General features: G+C 49.0%; 1 protein-coding gene across 3 annotated transcripts in view; it reads left to right on the top strand.

Annotated features, from left to right (window-relative positions):
- Positions 1-17463, top strand: part of SZT2 (SZT2, KICSTOR complex subunit) — a 58560-nt gene that overhangs the window by 12529 nt on the left and 28568 nt on the right. For 2 of the 3 annotated variants that reach the window (XM_026853839.1, XM_026853840.1), the window contains 21 exons: positions 351-582; positions 1243-1372; positions 2620-2762; positions 3376-3528; positions 3881-3995; positions 6463-6668; positions 7058-7282; positions 7705-7783; positions 8149-8246; positions 8502-8670; positions 9129-9243; positions 11180-11293; positions 11762-11959; positions 12078-12190; positions 12802-12943; positions 13488-13652; positions 14352-14556; positions 14772-14884; positions 15334-15592; positions 17014-17179; positions 17262-17354. In XM_026853839.1, coding sequence (XP_026709640.1) covers positions 351-582; positions 1243-1372; positions 2620-2762; positions 3376-3528; positions 3881-3995; positions 6463-6668; positions 7058-7282; positions 7705-7783; positions 8149-8246; positions 8502-8670; positions 9129-9243; positions 11180-11293; positions 11762-11959; positions 12078-12190; positions 12802-12943; positions 13488-13652; positions 14352-14556; positions 14772-14884; positions 15334-15592; positions 17014-17179; positions 17262-17354 — 3233 coding nt within the window. Of the gene's footprint in view, positions 1-350; positions 583-1242; positions 1373-2619; positions 2763-3375; positions 3529-3880; positions 3996-6462; positions 6669-7057; positions 7283-7704; positions 7784-8148; positions 8247-8501; positions 8671-9128; positions 9244-11179; positions 11294-11761; positions 11960-12077; positions 12191-12801; positions 12944-13487; positions 13653-14351; positions 14557-14771; positions 14885-15333; positions 15593-17013; positions 17180-17261; positions 17355-17463 lie in introns of those variants that run through there. The other variant, XM_026853841.1, reaches the window with a different exon arrangement.

The raw sequence follows: 17463 nt of genomic DNA, 5'->3' as shown, positions 1-17463 counted from the left end.
ATGAGAAAACTTTTTAACTTAAAGGCCCTGCTCATCTGTGCAAAGCAACAGTTTTCTTAGAGACAAAGACGAAGCTGTGAAGAAGCACCTCCTCCAAGTTTCAGTTGTCTTTTCTAGTGTAGATATTACACGTACATTTGAAGAACTGTTCACCAAATGCTACTGTGTAAGCAACGCCTCCCTCTGTTGGGAAGGAGACAGAATGACTTCAGCTAGAGCAAACAGTTCTTAGATTACTTTGTCCTCACAGCAATCAAACAATCTCAGAGTATCATGTAGTCCCTGGTCAGAGAGGAAGCTTGGATGCGTACCAAACAAGCACTTGAACTTACTCCTCTGCTTTCATGCAGGTGGGTCTCAACTGGAGGTGAAACTAGTGCTGCTTTGGAAGCATAACATGAGGATAGAGTACTTAGCTGTGACACCCTGGCCCCTGGACCCGTCAAAGCGCAGCACGTGGGTGGAAGTGACGATGGAGGGAAGCTATGACATTTTGCATGACATCAGTTGCACCATGAGGAAGCCTATCACCAGTCTGTACCGCACTACGGTCATCCGGCGCTTCTGGAACACCTTGCAGAGGTGAGCCTGACCATCCCCAGCCATGCTCAGTGTCCAATATAATGAAGAAATTCCTTCTTTGGCATGCTGGGGCATGGGTTATACAAGCAGCTGTCACAACCTCAAACGAATGTGCTCTGAGGAAGAGGCATGACTAGCAACAAGCTTGCCATCTAGCCGAGGGAAAGACTCAAACTGGCCTGTGGCCTAGGCTGTAAGATGGCTTCATGGTGAAGGTATTGCTGCCCCTGAGTCGTGATCCTGTGATGGAAACCTTAACTCTGACTGCCCTTCCATGGAGGTGGTGTGTTCTTACAGCACAGCCTTGAAGCTGTGTTGCATGGACACACTGAGAGCAGCACCTCATGTCTCTAGGCCTGAAGGACCTGCAGGTTATAACTGTTTCCTGGCCAGGGTGACCATTACTCCCTGCTATTCAGCAGGTTCATTTGCTAGCACTTCATTTCCAACTCTGGTCATCTTATATATTAAACTGTTACACTTGAACTCCCTTAACATGTGCTTTGCAATCGCATTGAATCTCAGCATTGCCTTAGAAAGCTGTGTTGGTGTAGATGGGCTCCCAATACATGGGGAGGTCTGTGTGTGCAGGCACTGGGCTGACTGGGCCAGTGGGGGGAGAACATGGGCTTTTGTGCCTAACTGCTTCTTCTTTTTCAGCATCAACCAGACAGATCAGATGTTGGTTCATCTGCAGTCTTTTGACACAGTCCCAGAACACTTCACCATTCCTGAGAGCACCAAGAATGGGGTGCCCCTCTTCTACATCCCCCCAGGCTCCACCACTCCAGTATGTTCCTTCTCTCTCCTATTTAATATGGGATAGGTTGTCCCTCCTGCCTGTCTGTCTTGCACCAGGGGATGCTTGAATCCCAGCAGGCAATCAAGATCTTCTGTAACTTTTGGGCTTCATCTCATGTTCTTTGTCCTGCTCGGTAGCAGAGCTCAGGTGCAATCCAGTGCCTGTGAACATCCCACCACATACTTTTTCCTCTTTAAGACATCACCCTATTTCTGTATTGCTGCAGCTATACCCCTAAGCCTCACAGCAGGTCTTCTAAGTGTGCTACAGCCTTCTCCTGTAGTGATAGGATGTGTGAGACTGATGGGGAAGCTGACACGCTTATTCTTGCCATGGTTTTTCAGTGGATGCCTCATATATGTGGAGTTGCTGCTGGCAGTCTTGTGCCCTTGTAACTCACACCATCAGGGGAAGACATAGGATGTGCAGAATAGTTGTTGTTTGATGGGCTTATTGCTCTGAGCATTCATGTGGAAGGTTCAAGAGCAATACTTGTCATCTGCAAAGCAGAAACTAAACATGAGGTAATAGTTTCCACTGCAAAATTCAAACTCATTGAAGCTCACTGAGCAGAAGTGCTAGCATATTCTATGTTCCCTGCTAGCAGAGTCTTTGGCATTGGCTAGGGGAGCTTTAATTTAAGAGAACTATGCCTTTAATTTTATTGCTTAAACGCTACTTTAGGTTTGCCTCCTAAATTTTCACTACGTAGGGTTATGTATCCAGCAGTATATCTGGAGCATCCCATCTTATGGCTAACCACCACTTTATTTCTGTGTCAGCAGAGTTGCTATAGATGGTGAAATTACAGTGTTACCATACAAACATGTTAGAGTTGCCCAAAGCCACCCATTGCTGGTACCCTATTTGCATGAGCAGTTTCAGACAAGTTTTCTCAATGTGTAATTGCTATGCTGACACAAGCCATATATCACCCTCTCAATCAGAAAGCACACCATTACATATGCCATCTTTTCCACAGTTGATTTACTTGATACCAAGTAGTTAAATTCCTAATTAACTTGAAATTTCAGGAACCTGATTTATTTTTTCTTACATTGTATTGCCTGTTTCAGTGTGAACGCACTTCATTATTCTGCTGAGAGGCAGTTACCAAAAGCCAGGGATGTGGCTAGCCTTCTAGGCCTACATAGCTTGGCCACTAGAGAAATTCCTACTCTCTCTGGGTGGAGCCAGACAGCTTCTTGCTGAATATTGCCCTGTCATTTTCTCAGGTGCTATCCCTGCAGCACAGTGGGTCTGACTCAAGCCATTCCCAGTTTGCCTCCTACTGGAAACCTATCCTTTCCATGGATGCCAACTTCTGGCAGAGGTGGCTGCACATGCATCGTATTGTCCTCCTGCTGGAGCATGACACGTATGTAACTGGAGGGATGAGCTCAGTGCGCAGTGTGGGCCAGCCTGGGAAAGCAGAGGGTCCAGTTCAGTCCAGGTGCAGCTATTTTGTGGGTGCCTATGGCCAAGGGAAGGGCCTCACAAGTAGGACCTGATGGATAGGGAAGGCTCATTTATCTGAGAGGGACTTGGGGTAGGGAAGTCATCTTTGTCAAGAGGGGGGCTGTTCTCAGAAGCGCAAACTGTTTCTCACGTCCCTCAAGTTTGGATTTCCTGACTGCAGGGGGTGTGGACCATCCAGTTAGAGCTATCCCACACTTTTTGTTTGCTGCTGGAAAACATCTTCCCCAAAAGCATTGCTTTCCTGAGGCTGCTTCTAGTTGCAGAGTTATGTAAATATTAGCCATATATTGCGTGGAGGAAGACAGCAATAATGCAGGGTGGAGAGCAGGATCCACGTGCGCTCTGTGAGCCTGGCTGTCGCCAACAGGCACAAGCAGGCAAGGTGCTTGTATGTTGGCTGCTGTGGAGGCAGAAGGCTGATGTACCAGTCAGAGAATGAGTTGGAATGGATGTATCAAACTCTGGGAAGAAGAGAAACTGGTTTTGAAATTACTTTCTGCCACACTCTGCAGGCCTGTGCCCAAGCACCTGCACACACCAGGCAACAATGGCCGCTACAGTACCATCCAGTGCCGCATCTCTCACTCGGCGCTCACCTCCTTACTGCGGGACTGGAGCAGCTTTGTGCTGGTGGAGGGCTACTCCTATGTCAAACTGATACACGGGTGAGTGGCTCTGAAGCAGTCCTGGATGGGGAGTGGGGCATGTGGCCAGACCAAAGATCCAGTTAGACCAGTACTCTGTGATGGGCCAGAAGCAGATGTCTAGAGGAGAGGATAAGAGCAATACGGGTGGTTATGAAACCCTGGGTATTCCGAACTGCTGCCCCTCTGTGTCAGGCAGAGCCCAGAGGGAGAGGGAAGCCAACTGGGGGGTTTCTGAGCACTAGGACTGGCATGTGTTGCTGCCAAGGTGTGTGGGCTGTTGAGCTCTGCAGAGCAGGCCTCTGCTTGGTCTGACATGACAGAGCAGCAAGGTCTGTGCTATTTCAGCCTTATCTTAATCCCTCCTCTCCAGCTCTGAGGATCCCACACCTTCCTCATTTTATGTGGTGCGGATCATCTCTAAAGCTCCCTGCATGGTTCTCCGTCTGGGGTTCCCCATTGGCACACCTGCACAGGCCAGGAACAAGGTGAGAGCTGGCTGGCTGCTTCCTGGGGTGGGAGCAGAGCAAGAAGTTGTGAAAGTGGTGGGTAAATCACAGGCAACGCTGTGGGCAGGTATCCTCTAATAACGAACTACTGTGTTAAGGCTTAGATGAGTGTGAATTTACTGTAACAGAAGGGGACAGTCTGGACAAAGATTTCTGTGTTAAGTCTGTGAAAGATCTAAACCCAAAGACTTTGAAGATCAATAGAATAGGTGGTTGCGTGTGTTTTTCCCATTGCTTACTTCAACTGTGGGGCTTGAAATGACTCACAGGTTATCTAGTGTATCCTTGTGACCAAAACACAATCAATACTGTGTGTCAGGAACAGCAGATACTTGTCTGACTCATCTGTAAAGACCTATGTGATGGATGTACTACATGTTCCCTAGACTATCTGCTTCAGTAGGTGGTGAATTGCATATGTATATATTGTATCATCTGGGCAAGGAGGAGTTAGAGTTAAAATGCAGACAATGCCCTGCATAAGCAGTACAGGGAGAGAAAAAAATGTAATACCCCAAAAATGTTTTAGAGATGGAAGTCTGCTTGATAAATTTTTAATAACCTCTTTATATCAGAAGAAATGGGCTGTCCTAGTCAGATGCAGAAGGTGGGGTTACTCTGTGGACTCTCTCCAGCTCTAATGGTAGAGACAAGTCTTAAGTCTTCTAGGTGAAACAGTAAGTATGGGAAAGATGTTTTGCTGTTAAGCTGTGTGAACCTTTTGTTATAAAGAAGTTTGTCATTAAACCCTGATCTCCTGTCTTCGTGAAACAAATCTTTGGTTTGTCTCACTTAGCTTTAGTGTTAGATCAGTCTGAGGAGAAGCTGACAAACATGGGAGGGACCATCTTTTTGAGATGATGAACCCAGATAACACTAAGTGCTCTGGCACTCTGGAGGATCTGCCCTGTCGTGTCTTTAGGGGATCCAGGCTTTGGGCACCGATTGCTGGGCCAACACGTGGGCAGGTAATGCCAAGTGACAGGTTTTATGGAGGAGTTCCCTCTGGCAGGTGTAAGTTAATACTTCATGAGGAAGGCGTGAGACGGGCAACATACCCTGCAGCTCTGGACAAGCTCCAGATCGTTGCACCAGGAGCTGTGTGTAGTTCATAAATTGTATCATGTACAATGTTTAGGCTGCGTTGTTTAGGGAGAAGGGTTTTTTGTGTTGAGCTATTCAAATTTCCAGTGTTTAAGGGAGGGAAAACACCTGGTACAGTCTGACTTACAGAAGACTTTTAATGAGACTCCATATAGGACACAACGGTAGAACTGGAGTAGGAATGGAGTGTCGTAAAACAAACTGTCTTAGGAAATGAGGCAAGGAAATTGAAGCGTTCTGCTCTCATCAAAGCAGAAGCTGCTTGTGGTTTTCTCGATCTTTTTACTAGTCAAAGGGTAGGGAATTCATCTGCAGGTAGTGAGCTGGGAAAATCTACAGATGGCACAAAGCTGTTTAGTTTTCTCTGCCCTTTCAACCTCTGTGCTTTGTGGACACCTATGCAGCACGATGGTGGCTGGAAACTAGTATTGATAACTGCAAAATAGCGCACCTTCGATTTGGGAACTTAAATGCCATTGGAGATTCTGTATTATCAGTATGAAACCAGGAAGAGTATCCAGGTGGCATCATAGTGCAGAAAAGAGCTCTGCTTAACATTTGGGGACACTCCTTTCCTTGTAAAGGACATAATGATGGGGAAAGTTGCTGAAATAATTAGTGTTGAGGATGGAGATGGAGAGCTGCTGTTCTCTTTGCCTACAATGGTAATGGAAATTAAAGAGTTGAACAAAGATCATGAAAAGAAACCTAACCATGGAAATTTCAAAGAAAACACTGGGGCACTGTGGGGATCAGATGCTGGTGTGGGTAGAACCATATTCAGAGCTGCTAAAAAGAGTAATAAGGAAGTTGTTTTAAAAGTATCTTGAAATAAATAAACCAACCAACACAAAAAATAACCTAGTCTCTTGAAACCTTTTACCATAGAGGTTTAACACATGAACCTGATAGTGGGGAAACACCTCAGCTGTGGGAACAGTCTGGCTCTGCCTTATATGTACTAGTTTACATTTACTGTAAGCTGTTGTAGAGAGGAGGAGGGAAAGAATGAGGGTGGGTACTCAGACCACTTCTGTGGAGGAGCTGGCATGCAATTAATTTGTTTTTCATCAGAGTTATGGAAGGCGATTTCTTCAGCCTTGAAATCATCTTTAGACATTTCTTTTGCTTTTAAAAATATTTGTAATTGTTAAAATGTGGACCTAAGAGCCTTATGTCATTTTAATCTTGGTCTCGCTAGTGCCTCAGAAGTAAAATGACCTTTAATTCCTGCTCATCTGTATATTCAAGGAATGTTCTATTCCTTTCAGTCAGGCTCCTGTTCTGGAAGCTTATTTTGAGTAGCTTATGTCATGTTTACCTTTTGCTTTTGCCATGACAGATAGTGGAGGAGTTACGGGACCGAATCTTGCAGCTGCGCTTTCCCCACAGGGTCCAGAGCAAGGAAGCAACTCCAAAAGCAAAGAGGAAAATGTTTGGCAGTAGTTCTCCCTCCAAGTCTCCACCTGTGGCTGGGGCCCAGTCAGCCCTCTCAGACAGACCCTGCCTTGTTGTGCTGCACAAACCCTTGGAGAAGCTACTAATCAGGTAGTGATGGAAATCCATCACAGCCTCCTTGCCCTGGGAAATGGGAGAGAGGAGGGTCTGTGGATGGTGCTGCCAGCTGCAGGATGAGAGTGCTGTGAAGCTGGTGCTTGTTGGGGTGGGTTTGGGTTGTGTGACTGGGAATGGCAGCTGTAGTCTGGGAGGACTGTGACTTGCATTCAGGGGGCTTTGCTGTACAGGCAGATTTGTTACTCTTAACTAATATGATGTGGAAGTAAATCTAGTTACAGATGTCTGAGCTGGGCTAGCCAAGCTCTGCTGCTGGAGGGCTGTGTCCTGGGCCCAGCAAGTGAGCTCTGAATCCAGACAGCTCTGCCCCTGAGCAGAGCATTCTTTCCACCTCAGTGAGCCACACTTCTGCCCTCTCCTAGGTATGAGAAGCTGCCTTCTGACTATCGAGCCCCCTTCATTCTCAACCTGGAGCATCCCCCGGTGTCTGGCCCGCTCACTATGGTGGCCAATCGTACTGCCTCTTCCACCCTGGCCTCGCTGTCCCGCTACTTCTATCACCAGCGTTGGATCTGGAGTGTCCAGTCAGGGCTGGCACCAGCTGTGCCCATCACTGCAGTAGCCCAGCTCCTTTCCACACTCACAGAGTAAGTTGCACACCTGAATGGGATTGCTTTCTCCAGCTGCTCCTGGGGATGCACAGAAAACAGGGTGGATCTGAGGCCTTATTACAGGTAACAGTTAAAGCTGCTGTGCAGAAGGTTTTGATCCTGTACACAGCTTCTAGAGCTACTTGGGCCAGTGCTTTACACAGTTCTGCAGCTGTAGTTGAGGAAAAGGAGGGTCCTGGAAAACACAAAAAGGCAGGAGGTGTTACTGTGCCTGGCATATGCTGATCTTCACACAGGCAAAGCGTCCTGTGCAAAGTGTCACATCTCCCTGTTTTCTTTGTGTAGCTCTGTCTTGGGAAGGAAGGTGTTATGGGGTGAAGGGTACAATCATTCCTTTATTTAAGGCTTGCAGTATGAGTAGAGAAATCTTCCACATCTGACTGCCTCTCTGTTGCCAGGGTCCGTCTGTCAGAGGGTTTCCACTTTGCGTCCAGCGGGGATGGAATTATCAATATGGTGCTGGAGCTGCCCATAAAGGTGAGGTTGGGTGCTGCAGTGTCGACACAGTACTTCTTTGCTGCTTCTGAGGTGGATTCACCTTCTGGTGATGGGATTTGCTATCTCCTTCTAGCACACCCCCTTGACATGTACAGAAAGACCTGCCTCCTTCCCTGAAGTAAAGCAGCTTGTGGGTTGGGCATTTTCATGTCTTCATCTATAGTTGGAAACTTGCTTTTCTGGTAGAGATGTGCTGTGCTGGAAGAGTTCTTGAGGCTGCGACAGGCTCCTCCTCTCCACCGCTGCTAGTGGAGCTGGGCGGTGGGGCTGTGTTGCGTAGGGGTGGCACTGGGTAGGTGTGGGCTGTTGCTGCTGCCCAGTCTCATGCAGTGTCTCCCCTCCAGATTGATGGCTCAAATGAGAGCAGCAGTGGCAGGGAGAAGCACACCTGTGTCGTCCAGTACCTCCTCTTCCCACCCCACTCCACCTCCACCAAGGACAGGTGAGGCTGTTGTCCTGCTCCCAGGCAGGGCTGGCAGTGAACTCATGGCTCCACACTTGCTCTTTGTGGGCAGTGTGGGAAGGTGATGGGAACCCCATCATCTAGTCCAGACAACCAGCTGTCAGACTGCTCACCAGTTAGATGGGGCTTTGTCTGCAAACCCAGGGTTTACGTGGCTGCTTTCACTGAGAGGAGCTGCAGCGGGCTGCTGGCTCTGTGCCGTCTTACAGGACTTGCTTTATGTCTTTCCTCCAGCTTTTCCACAGATGATGACAATGATACAGAGGTAGAAGCCATTGAGGTGGATACAGAACTGAACCTGGTCACTGAGTGCTGGGTGGAGCCACAGAGTGGCCATGTCCACAGTACTGCTGAGAACTGGAAGCACCTCCATGGCTTACCCTACCAGAAAATACCTAAAGCGGTGAGTGCCTGAAGGGGTAGGGGCATGGTCTCTTTTGTGGAGAGAGAAGGTTTCGTTGCAAGTGCACCATAACACTACAGGGGAATTATTGAGGGCCAGAAGAGATGGGTATGCTTAACAAAAGAGCTTGAGATTTCTAAAAGAGGAACTGGGCTACTGGACAGAAAAGGTTTTTGGAATAGGTGGGAATATACCAATTACTTTGTCAAGAGCCATCCCATTGGAGGAGAGTGAGCTGGCCCAGAGCAGGGATTGCAGGCAGTACTGCCAATGCACCTTCTGAACAAGGCAAAAAGAGACTAAAGGGCTGGTGGAGGAGGAGGGAGCAATGATGAGAATAGAGCAACTCAGGGGATGGGATTATGGGTGTTTCTTCTCCTTGCTTTTAGACTGTTTTCTTCTGCATTTGGGGGTAGTAATTCTGCTGCATACAGCTGAGCCTTGACTGATTATTGCAGCTCTATCCCCGGGACCTTGCGTGCATTGCCACCATGCTGACCTTTGAGTACATCAGCCAGTTGTGCCAGAACAAGGAGTGGGTCTGCCCTCCTTCAGACAGCAAAGCTACTGAAGGTGAGTCCAGCATATACGTCCTAGCGGGTTTGATGGAGCAAGAGGCAGCTAGGCCCTGAATGTCTCGGGGCCCGTTAGAGGTTTCTGGAAGGCGGAACAGGTATTTTGGCAATGATTTTCCAGACTTTCTTGATGGCTGTGGGTCTCTTTCTTGCGCTTGTGCTAAGCTGCCAGAGAAATGGCTTCATCCTTGGAAGGCCAAAAAAGCATTGAGGCTTTCTGCCCTGGCTGGAGAGGTGACTAGGTGACCTTGCTTAAGCAGGGGTTTGGACCAGACGACATGCAGAGGTCCTTTCCAACCTCAACCATTCTGTAGTTCTGTGAGCAGACAGAAGATGAGCTCACCTGTATAGTGTTGGTCAGGGTATGCCTGGGTAGAGGGTTGTACAGAAGTTGTAAATGATGTGAAGGATGAGCTCCTCTGTTCTTGGTTACAAGATGTAGTTTCCAGCGCAGTTTGTGGGATGCTTGCTTTCTGGTGGTCCTGTTTATCTCTGGATACTCTGTGAATGCTCCATTAGCCCACAAAGATGGGGAAGGGGACCTTAGGAGCTCTGGTCTGTTCTCTTCCTTCAGGATAGAATTGTGTATCTGATCTGACATGAATAACAAAGTACATTGAGAACTCCAGGAGTATGTTCCAGGAGAGTTCACCCTTGTCAGGCAATCAGTTCCAGAACCTCGCTATTTTCGCTTTCTTCTCACTAGTTCATCCCAACCTAGATCTTTTGTTTGCTTGCCTTGCAGTGAATAACACAGCAGGTACTGAGTGGGTTTGAGGGAGCCAAGATCATCCCAAAGTCTGAGGACAGAACCTAAGGGAACCCTCTTGGATCATATGACCCAGCAATGTGCACTTGTAGCCCAGAATGCCAACCATACCCTGGGCTGTATCAAAAGAAGCATGACCCAGCAGGTCGAGGGAGGGGATTCTCACACTCTACTCCACTCTTGTGAGATCCCACGTGCAGTGTGCTGTGTCCAGCTTTGGGGCCCCCAACATAAGAAGGGCACGGACCTATTGGAATGAGTCCAGAGGAGGCCACGAAGATGATCAGGGGGCTGGAGCACCTCCCCTGTGAGGACAGGCTGAGAGAGTTGGGGTTCAGCCTGGAGAAGAGAAGGCTCTGGGCAGACCTTATAGTGGCCTTCCAGTACTTAGAGGGCTACAGGAAAGGTGGAGAGGGACACTTTATCACAGAGTGCAGGGATAAGACAAGGGGTAATGGTTTTAAACTGAGAGAGGGTAGATTTAGATTAGATATAATAATCTAATTCTTTACTGTGAGGGTGGTGAGACACTGGATGAGGTTGCCCAGAGAAGCTGTGGCTGCCCCCTTCCTGGGAGTGTTCAAGGCTGGGTTGGATGGGGCTTTGAGCAACCTGATATCACTGGCCTTGTGGGAGGAGGAAGAGGGCCAGGAAAGCTCAGGGCCTGGAGGGCAGAAACTTCTTCCTGAGGAAGAGGACGGGAAATGCCTGCAGGGATGTGCAGAGCCTGACAGATGGGAGATCTCTCCCAAGAGCATACGTTATTTCTCTCTGACTACACTGGTAATTCAGGCTGCCTCTGGCTCCCAGCATGGTCATTGCTTTCCAACAGTGTTACCTGCAACACTGGTGTTCAGTTTTTATCCCCTGGTAGCTCTGGGCCCGAGCTCTGCAAGGCCTTGTGGTGGCTCCCTGTCCCTCCTTGTACGAGGTACCTCTCTGTAGATAGCTCACAACCTGCAGCCTCTGTCAGGCTTTGTCCTTTCCTCACATTCATTCTTTGTATCACTCTGCCCTCCAAAGCAGAGGGAGTTGGGACAGTGTTGTATCTTCGCTTGTGTTACCTGCACTGTGTTTAGGACTGGCACTGTGCACGTGGAGGTGGCCTAGGAGGCAGGCCTATGTGGTGCCCACAGGCATGCTACCTTCCCAATTCTTGTTGCAGATCCAGACATGGGGGCTGGTTTTCGAGTGCATGAGATTCCATTCCAGTTTAACTTAATGAAGCTGTTGCCCAGGTGCCAGCAGGTTGAAATGTTCTTCCTAATGCTGGCAAAAGGTAAGTGCCTCTTCACCACCTGCCTCCTCTTGTCCTCTTCCATGGCTATGGACACCCTGCTCTGTGCTTGTCTCCTTGGGCAGCATTGGGTGAGAGCTGCCATGACTCTTTCAGTAGCTTTGTGCTGTTTATCCCCTCTCTGCAGCCCTAGGGCTGTCCAGGTATGTCTGTCTTGGGATGAGACCTTTGGAAGAGTTGCTTTTGAAAATGTTAAACCTAGATGGTTGCTTTGTGGTAGTGGTTTCTTGTCTTTAGCCCCAAACATCTTCAGAACAGTTACAGTAGCAGGGTGAGTCAGTGCAGGGCAACTACTTCAGCACTCTTCAGGTCAGCCTTGCAGAGGTTCTGGGGAGAACTCTTGGCTGTGTGGAAGTATTACTTTGCAAAGGGCTGTCTCTTGGGGGCCTGGACAGGTGGTGGCTGTGGAGATGCTGTCTCTGAAGCTGCCGTGGTTCTGTTTTGGAGCAGAGAATGAGGAGGTGACCAAGGACTCTTCGTTTGTGCCCAATGAAATGCTACTAAACCTCTTCCATGGCTGCCTGCAGCATGACCTCAGTGACCGGGAGATCCCTATGTCTGATGCTGATCACGTGGCTTTCATGGAGCAGGTTCTGCAACGGGATCGTGATGGCCATCAACCCCCTTTCACACTCCCTGTGATCAGAGGTAAGGGCCAGAAGCATGGCAGCAGTGCTACCAGGAGCTGGGGTGTTTCAGGAGCTTTGCTTTCAAGTCTCTCCTCAACTGGTGTTTCTCAGGCTGGTTTCTCTGTGCTCCATTTCAGAAGAAACCCTGAAAGCCTCTGGGACCCTGGAGCAGCAGGATGCTTCTGCATCCTATCATCTTGTTGGCAGCAATGTCACCAGGGATATGACTGGCTCCACAAGTACTCTGCAGGTACTGCTGTGCTGCTGTCCCTTTCCTGAGCCCCCTCTGAAGGCAAGGCTGGTGAACAGCAGGAGAGTTAGTAGAAGAGTTGAGAATAGATTGAAAGGCTGGTGTTTTCCCCATGCTTGGCAGCAGTTTAGCTGTAGCCCTGCAAAGCTCCAGCTATAACACAGCAGAATTATAGTGGCTACAAAATGTAGCTTTGCAGGTCTGATTGTGTGGGAGTTTTTTCCATTTTTCTAGAATGCAATGTGCATTTGATTTCTTCTTGCTTGGCTGAAGTCAAGCAGGAATATGGTAGGCGTGTGGATAGTTGCACTTGCCATGGATCTAGCCTGTTACAGCAGCACTGATGCTGTGCTGCAGATTACGCAGAACCTATGGGCAGTCACTGCCTGCAGGTCAGAACTGGACCCAGCAAGGCTGACTAAGCATTTCCTGGCTGTTTATGCTGTGTTTCCGGGAGCCAGGCTGCTCTGAGAATGGTGCAGGGGGTGGCCAGGGTGATTTCAGCACTATGCTGACCAGCAGTCATGGAGGAACTTGCTCTGTGTGGTTGCTACCTGCCTCATGCCTGTGCTGTGTGCTGTGAGCTTATCCAGCTTCTGCTCTTTCATCAGAGCCTCGGCAACACAGAGTTGCCTGAAGATGACGTGACCCTGAGTGACACCACGGGACCCTTTCCCCCACAGTGGCGATGCTATGCCAAGCTGGTCAACCCGCAGCATGTGTTCCTGACCTTCCTGCCAGCCACCTTCTCAGGTGAGACCACCTCTTGTGGGGAGGGCAAGGAGGCAGCCATCTCAAGGACCTCCTCAAGAAAACAGCAGAAGCAGAATCGGTTCTGGCAGGATGAAGAGACAATTGGAACAATGGAGTCTAGACCCAGTCTTTTTGCACCATATGGCCTGGCATAGATCAGTTCACAGTGCTGAATGTCATGCTCTTCTCTCCTTGGACATGGTGTTGCCCACATACTGTTTTCAGGCAGGGGATGTCGCTTCAAGTCATTTGCTGGCTGCAACCATTGGGCTGTTTTCCCAGTACAGCCCTTGAGGTTGTTACTGAATGGAGTAAGGAGACTGCTGATGGGATGGTCTGGGAGAGTCCCTGCTTCTGGGCATTGGCACTAGTCTGGCTTCCACTGAGCTGCTGGTGCAAGCTGCTAGGCTCAGCTGGAGTTACTCTTTGGAGCTGCTCCCACACACAAAGTAGTAGCAGGAATATCTGCCCTCTTGAGAATGTAGATGGAGGGGTTAAACTGCTCTCACTGAACAGAGGGTGATTTTATTTTGTTTTCTTCCAGATGTACAGAAGCTGGTGGCTTGTGGGTTGGACAAACCTCTGAAAGATGAAAGTCGGTCTGGAGAGGATACCCTGGGACCTGTCTGTGCAGAGCAAGTCAGGACTGAGGGTGAAGAAGGAGATGCTGCAGTGCCATTGCCTACCCTCAGCATAACACCAGCCCACGGTACTGCCCTCAAGATAGCACTTTGCTAAAGTATTAGGGAAATATTCTTGCTATTCCCAAGCACACTACTGGGCAGATTGAAGCAGTAGGAATAACAGACTGCTTCAGGCTCTCAGCTCCTGTCTGACAGTCAGCAGTTAGGGTCAGGACAAGGGGCACAGTGAAGCCTCAGCCAGCTTTCATGATGTTCATGGGAGGTGAGGGAGTGTAACATGAGCTGAGTGCCCATGGCCCAAGGCTGGGTCCCCGTGGACAACGAGGTTGCAGGTAGATAGAGGCTACTAGGAATGGCAGTACTGGGCTACACTGGAAAGCGAGTGAGTCTTGTCCTGTGACCCAGACTGGCACTACCTGCAACACGTCTTGAGAGAGAAGCACAGGTAGTGTCTTGAGGTTATGTGGGAACTGGTTGCACAGCACCTGGTCAGCGAGGCCTGCAATGGGGATGGCAGGTTTTGCTGCTGCAGGAGGTGCTGATGAATGGTTAGAGCTGCCCAAGAAGGGGACCAGTATAGCAAAACAAAGCACTGGGCTGAGTGCTTGGGTGCTGGGTGATGAGAATGACCCCTGGGGTTTGAGTGGCAAGAAGCTTGTAAAACCAGTGCCTACTTGCGGATGCAGCTGTGAGGGCTGTCACCTCTCAGGCCAGGAGTGAGGATCCCATTGAAGGCCTTTATCTCAGGACTATTTCTTTTGCAGAAGTGAGTCATGATGCTGGAGAACAGGGTGGCCCCTCCCGGAGAGATGTGCATATCTCCTTCTGTCGCCAGAACTCGCAATCTGAGCTAGGCGAGTGCCGCCGATTTCGCTGCCCCATTTACATCTATAGCTGCTCTTTGGAGTTGTTACGAGAGCAGCTTGTCAGCCCACGGGCGCACCGTCCTCCCCGGGACATCTTTTTCAGGTAACATCAACCATACTTGATTCCTAGACAGGAAACAGAGGAGCTTCCTTGACAAGAGGCTGGCTCTAGCCCTGCATTTCTCTTGGTTTAGCCTCTCTGCCTTACAGCAGCCACTGCCTGCGCATGCCCTAGGGCCCCGCTTTACTGCTGCCAGAGCCATCTATAGTCTAAAACGAGCTTCACTGGTGCTGAAGGCTGTGGTTCCTCTTTTCCAGGTCCCAGTCTCTGGAACGTCCTCCTACTACTGCTTGGCTAGACCACAAGCATAAGGAGTTGGTGAGTTACTGCACGCTGCTGCAGGAGCACTCCCACCAGTGCTACGTGAAAGGTGAGGAGCAGTGCAATGGGAGCTGAGGCGGGGTTGGGGCTGGACCCTGGATCTGAGTTTAAGAAAGCACTGTCTCATTTTTCTTCTGATCTTACGCCAAGCAAAAGGGGGGATCTGTGGGACTAATCTCCCACCAGAAGGGATTTAAAGATGCCTCTGTGCATTCCCTATGGGCCTTGCATAGGCTGTTCTGGGCCTGTGGAGTGCTGTGGAGGCAGGTCCCTTTGACTTTCTTCTCTCACCTTCAGGGTGGCAGATCCCATGGGCACTCTGGCATGGCACAAGCCCAGGCTAACATGTAGCGTTAGGCACCCTGGCTGAGTCTTGTCTCCCAGCACCTGTGCTGACTGCAACTCTCTGTTAGTGAAAATCTGTATGTGGGTATTGCCTAACTCCCACAGCCTTGCATCCTTGCAGTGGGGCACTCAAACACTGTGTTTGGTCTATAGGGCTGTTCAAGAGCCTTCAGCAGTCACACAGCATCAGCTCCCAGGACCTACTTACAGCCATGGATTACTGTGAGGAGCTGCTCCAAGAGATTGATATCACAAACTTTCTGCTGACGGTGTGCAGCCATGTCCGCTCATTCCGAGAGAGCCACCAGCATTTCTGTACACACTCCAAGACAGCCAGTTTCCAAGTGGGCAGCATAGAGCAGGAAGAGGAGCAGAACTCTAGGGAACGGGGTGTCTTGGTCTCTGAATCAAGGTAGGGGCCCACCTTGGTCTTGGTTCTGTTCTTAGTATTGGGCCAGCACAGATCTTTCTTCAAGCATCTTCTACTGGCCGCCAGAAGGACAGAGTCTAACAGAGCCACATACAATAACAGTGGATGTTACCTATCTTTCCAGTGGGATACTCACCCGATATGGTGTCTACCAGGACCTTCTCTTTTTATAATATCTGGTGACATCCATCCTTCTGCTTTCTCTTGTAGTCTTAGCTCATTACTGTCCCATCTGGCTTGAGCTGGAGGGCAGTTTGTCTGCAAGTAACTCTCAGACTTGTTTCTGGAGAAATTATGCGTCTCCTGCTGCTTGACTCATTTGAGTTTGCTATTGACTCTGGTGAAAATGACAGGTTTGTCATCTTTTTTTAATGAATGAAGTGTGATTTTTTTGTTTAATTAAAACTCTGGAAGAAAATTCACAAGAGAAATATCAAGGCAGAATTGGAATATGCTTGGTGCTAAACTTCTGTGCTTTTGTTCCTTAGGGTATTTGAGATTTTTATTGCCTCCGGAAACTTAAGGAGGGGAAAAAGTACTCTACTGTGCCTTAGTGTCTGTTGAAAAAACACCTTCTTTAGGTCCTTTGTCCTCTGTTTTCACATGACTGTTCTCAGTTCCTTTATGTGAATTCACTAGCATTTGTTGGGAATCCCCAATCCTGTTTCTTCTTATACTGTAAGTCATTGAGATAAGGCTGTGGTTTTGAAGAATGCTTAGTGTTGGGAAAGTCAGGTGACTTCAAGTGCTAATTCTCCAGAAAAACTGGGAAGCCTTTTCTGTTTATAAGGTATTACAAGTCACCTATCCCAATGCAGTTTGTATAAACATGTACAGCTTGTGATACATTACATCTAGATCTGGCATCTATATTACTAGTTCATGTATCTGGGGAGTACTTTGACCAACCAGCATCCCACTCCCTAGGCTGCTTTTTCTGAGTTTTAGGGACTGATTCTGTCATGGAGCTGCTGAGTGAGTGTGGGCCTGAGCTGTGCACTCTGCTCTGTGCAAAGACACAAGGGGTGCTGGCATGGTGGTATTTGCTGTGAGGTGCCCTGGACTGGGTGTTGGTAGTTCAAATTGCTCCAGGTCTGTCCCTATACTCAGCCACATGTCTCTGTTTCCTAGAGAGCTTGTGTAGCATGGTGTAGGGTACCTGGCCGTGGGATCAGTGTGGTTAAACTACCTCTGGTCTGGCTTCAGACAGCCTGGGCACTTACTGGGATTAGTGGGTGGCAGGAGAGTTTCTGGGGTGTAGGGGTGGGGGCTATGTAAGTCACATCATGTTTATACAGTTGAGGTGTAGGGTGCGGTGAAGTGGGATGCTTGCAGGATAGATGATACATATAACTAACCTCATTTCTCGATTTGCCTGTCTGACCTGTCCACAATCCTGTCAGCGCGGAAATGGAGGACTACAGCGAGCAGGACTCCCATAACATTGCTAGCCCCACAGAGGAGCCAAAGAGCAGTATGGGCACCAGCTGCTGTTCAGAGTTTCCCCTCTCGCTGCTGGAAATTGGACAGCCCTGCCAGGCACACCCTGACTTGCATAAAATTATCCAGGTGAGCAACATGGAAGCTCGGCTTGGCTCCCACAGAAGGGTAGAGTGGAATGTTTGCTTCATGTTTGGGATTTTTCTTTTAGGAAAAATTTCTGGAAATTGGAAGTTTACATTTCAAGCCAGTGCCATCAAATCCTCACTATTTCTTCTATTGCCCGCCATCAGCTAAGAAGGAGGTAGGCATGGTGCTGCCTTGGCAGGCACTTAGTTCTTGTGGAGGGAAGTAGCTTGGCTTGGTGTCAGATGTGGATTTGGGGCTGGCAGACCCACGGGTAGACTAACCCT

The sequence above is a fragment of the Athene cunicularia genome, assembly GCF_003259725.1.
Source record: "Athene cunicularia isolate RWA chromosome 8 unlocalized genomic scaffold, athCun1 chr8_part1, whole genome shotgun sequence".
NCBI lineage: Eukaryota > Metazoa > Chordata > Aves > Strigiformes > Strigidae > Athene > Athene cunicularia.
This window is presented reverse-complemented; position numbering and strand designations above follow the sequence as displayed.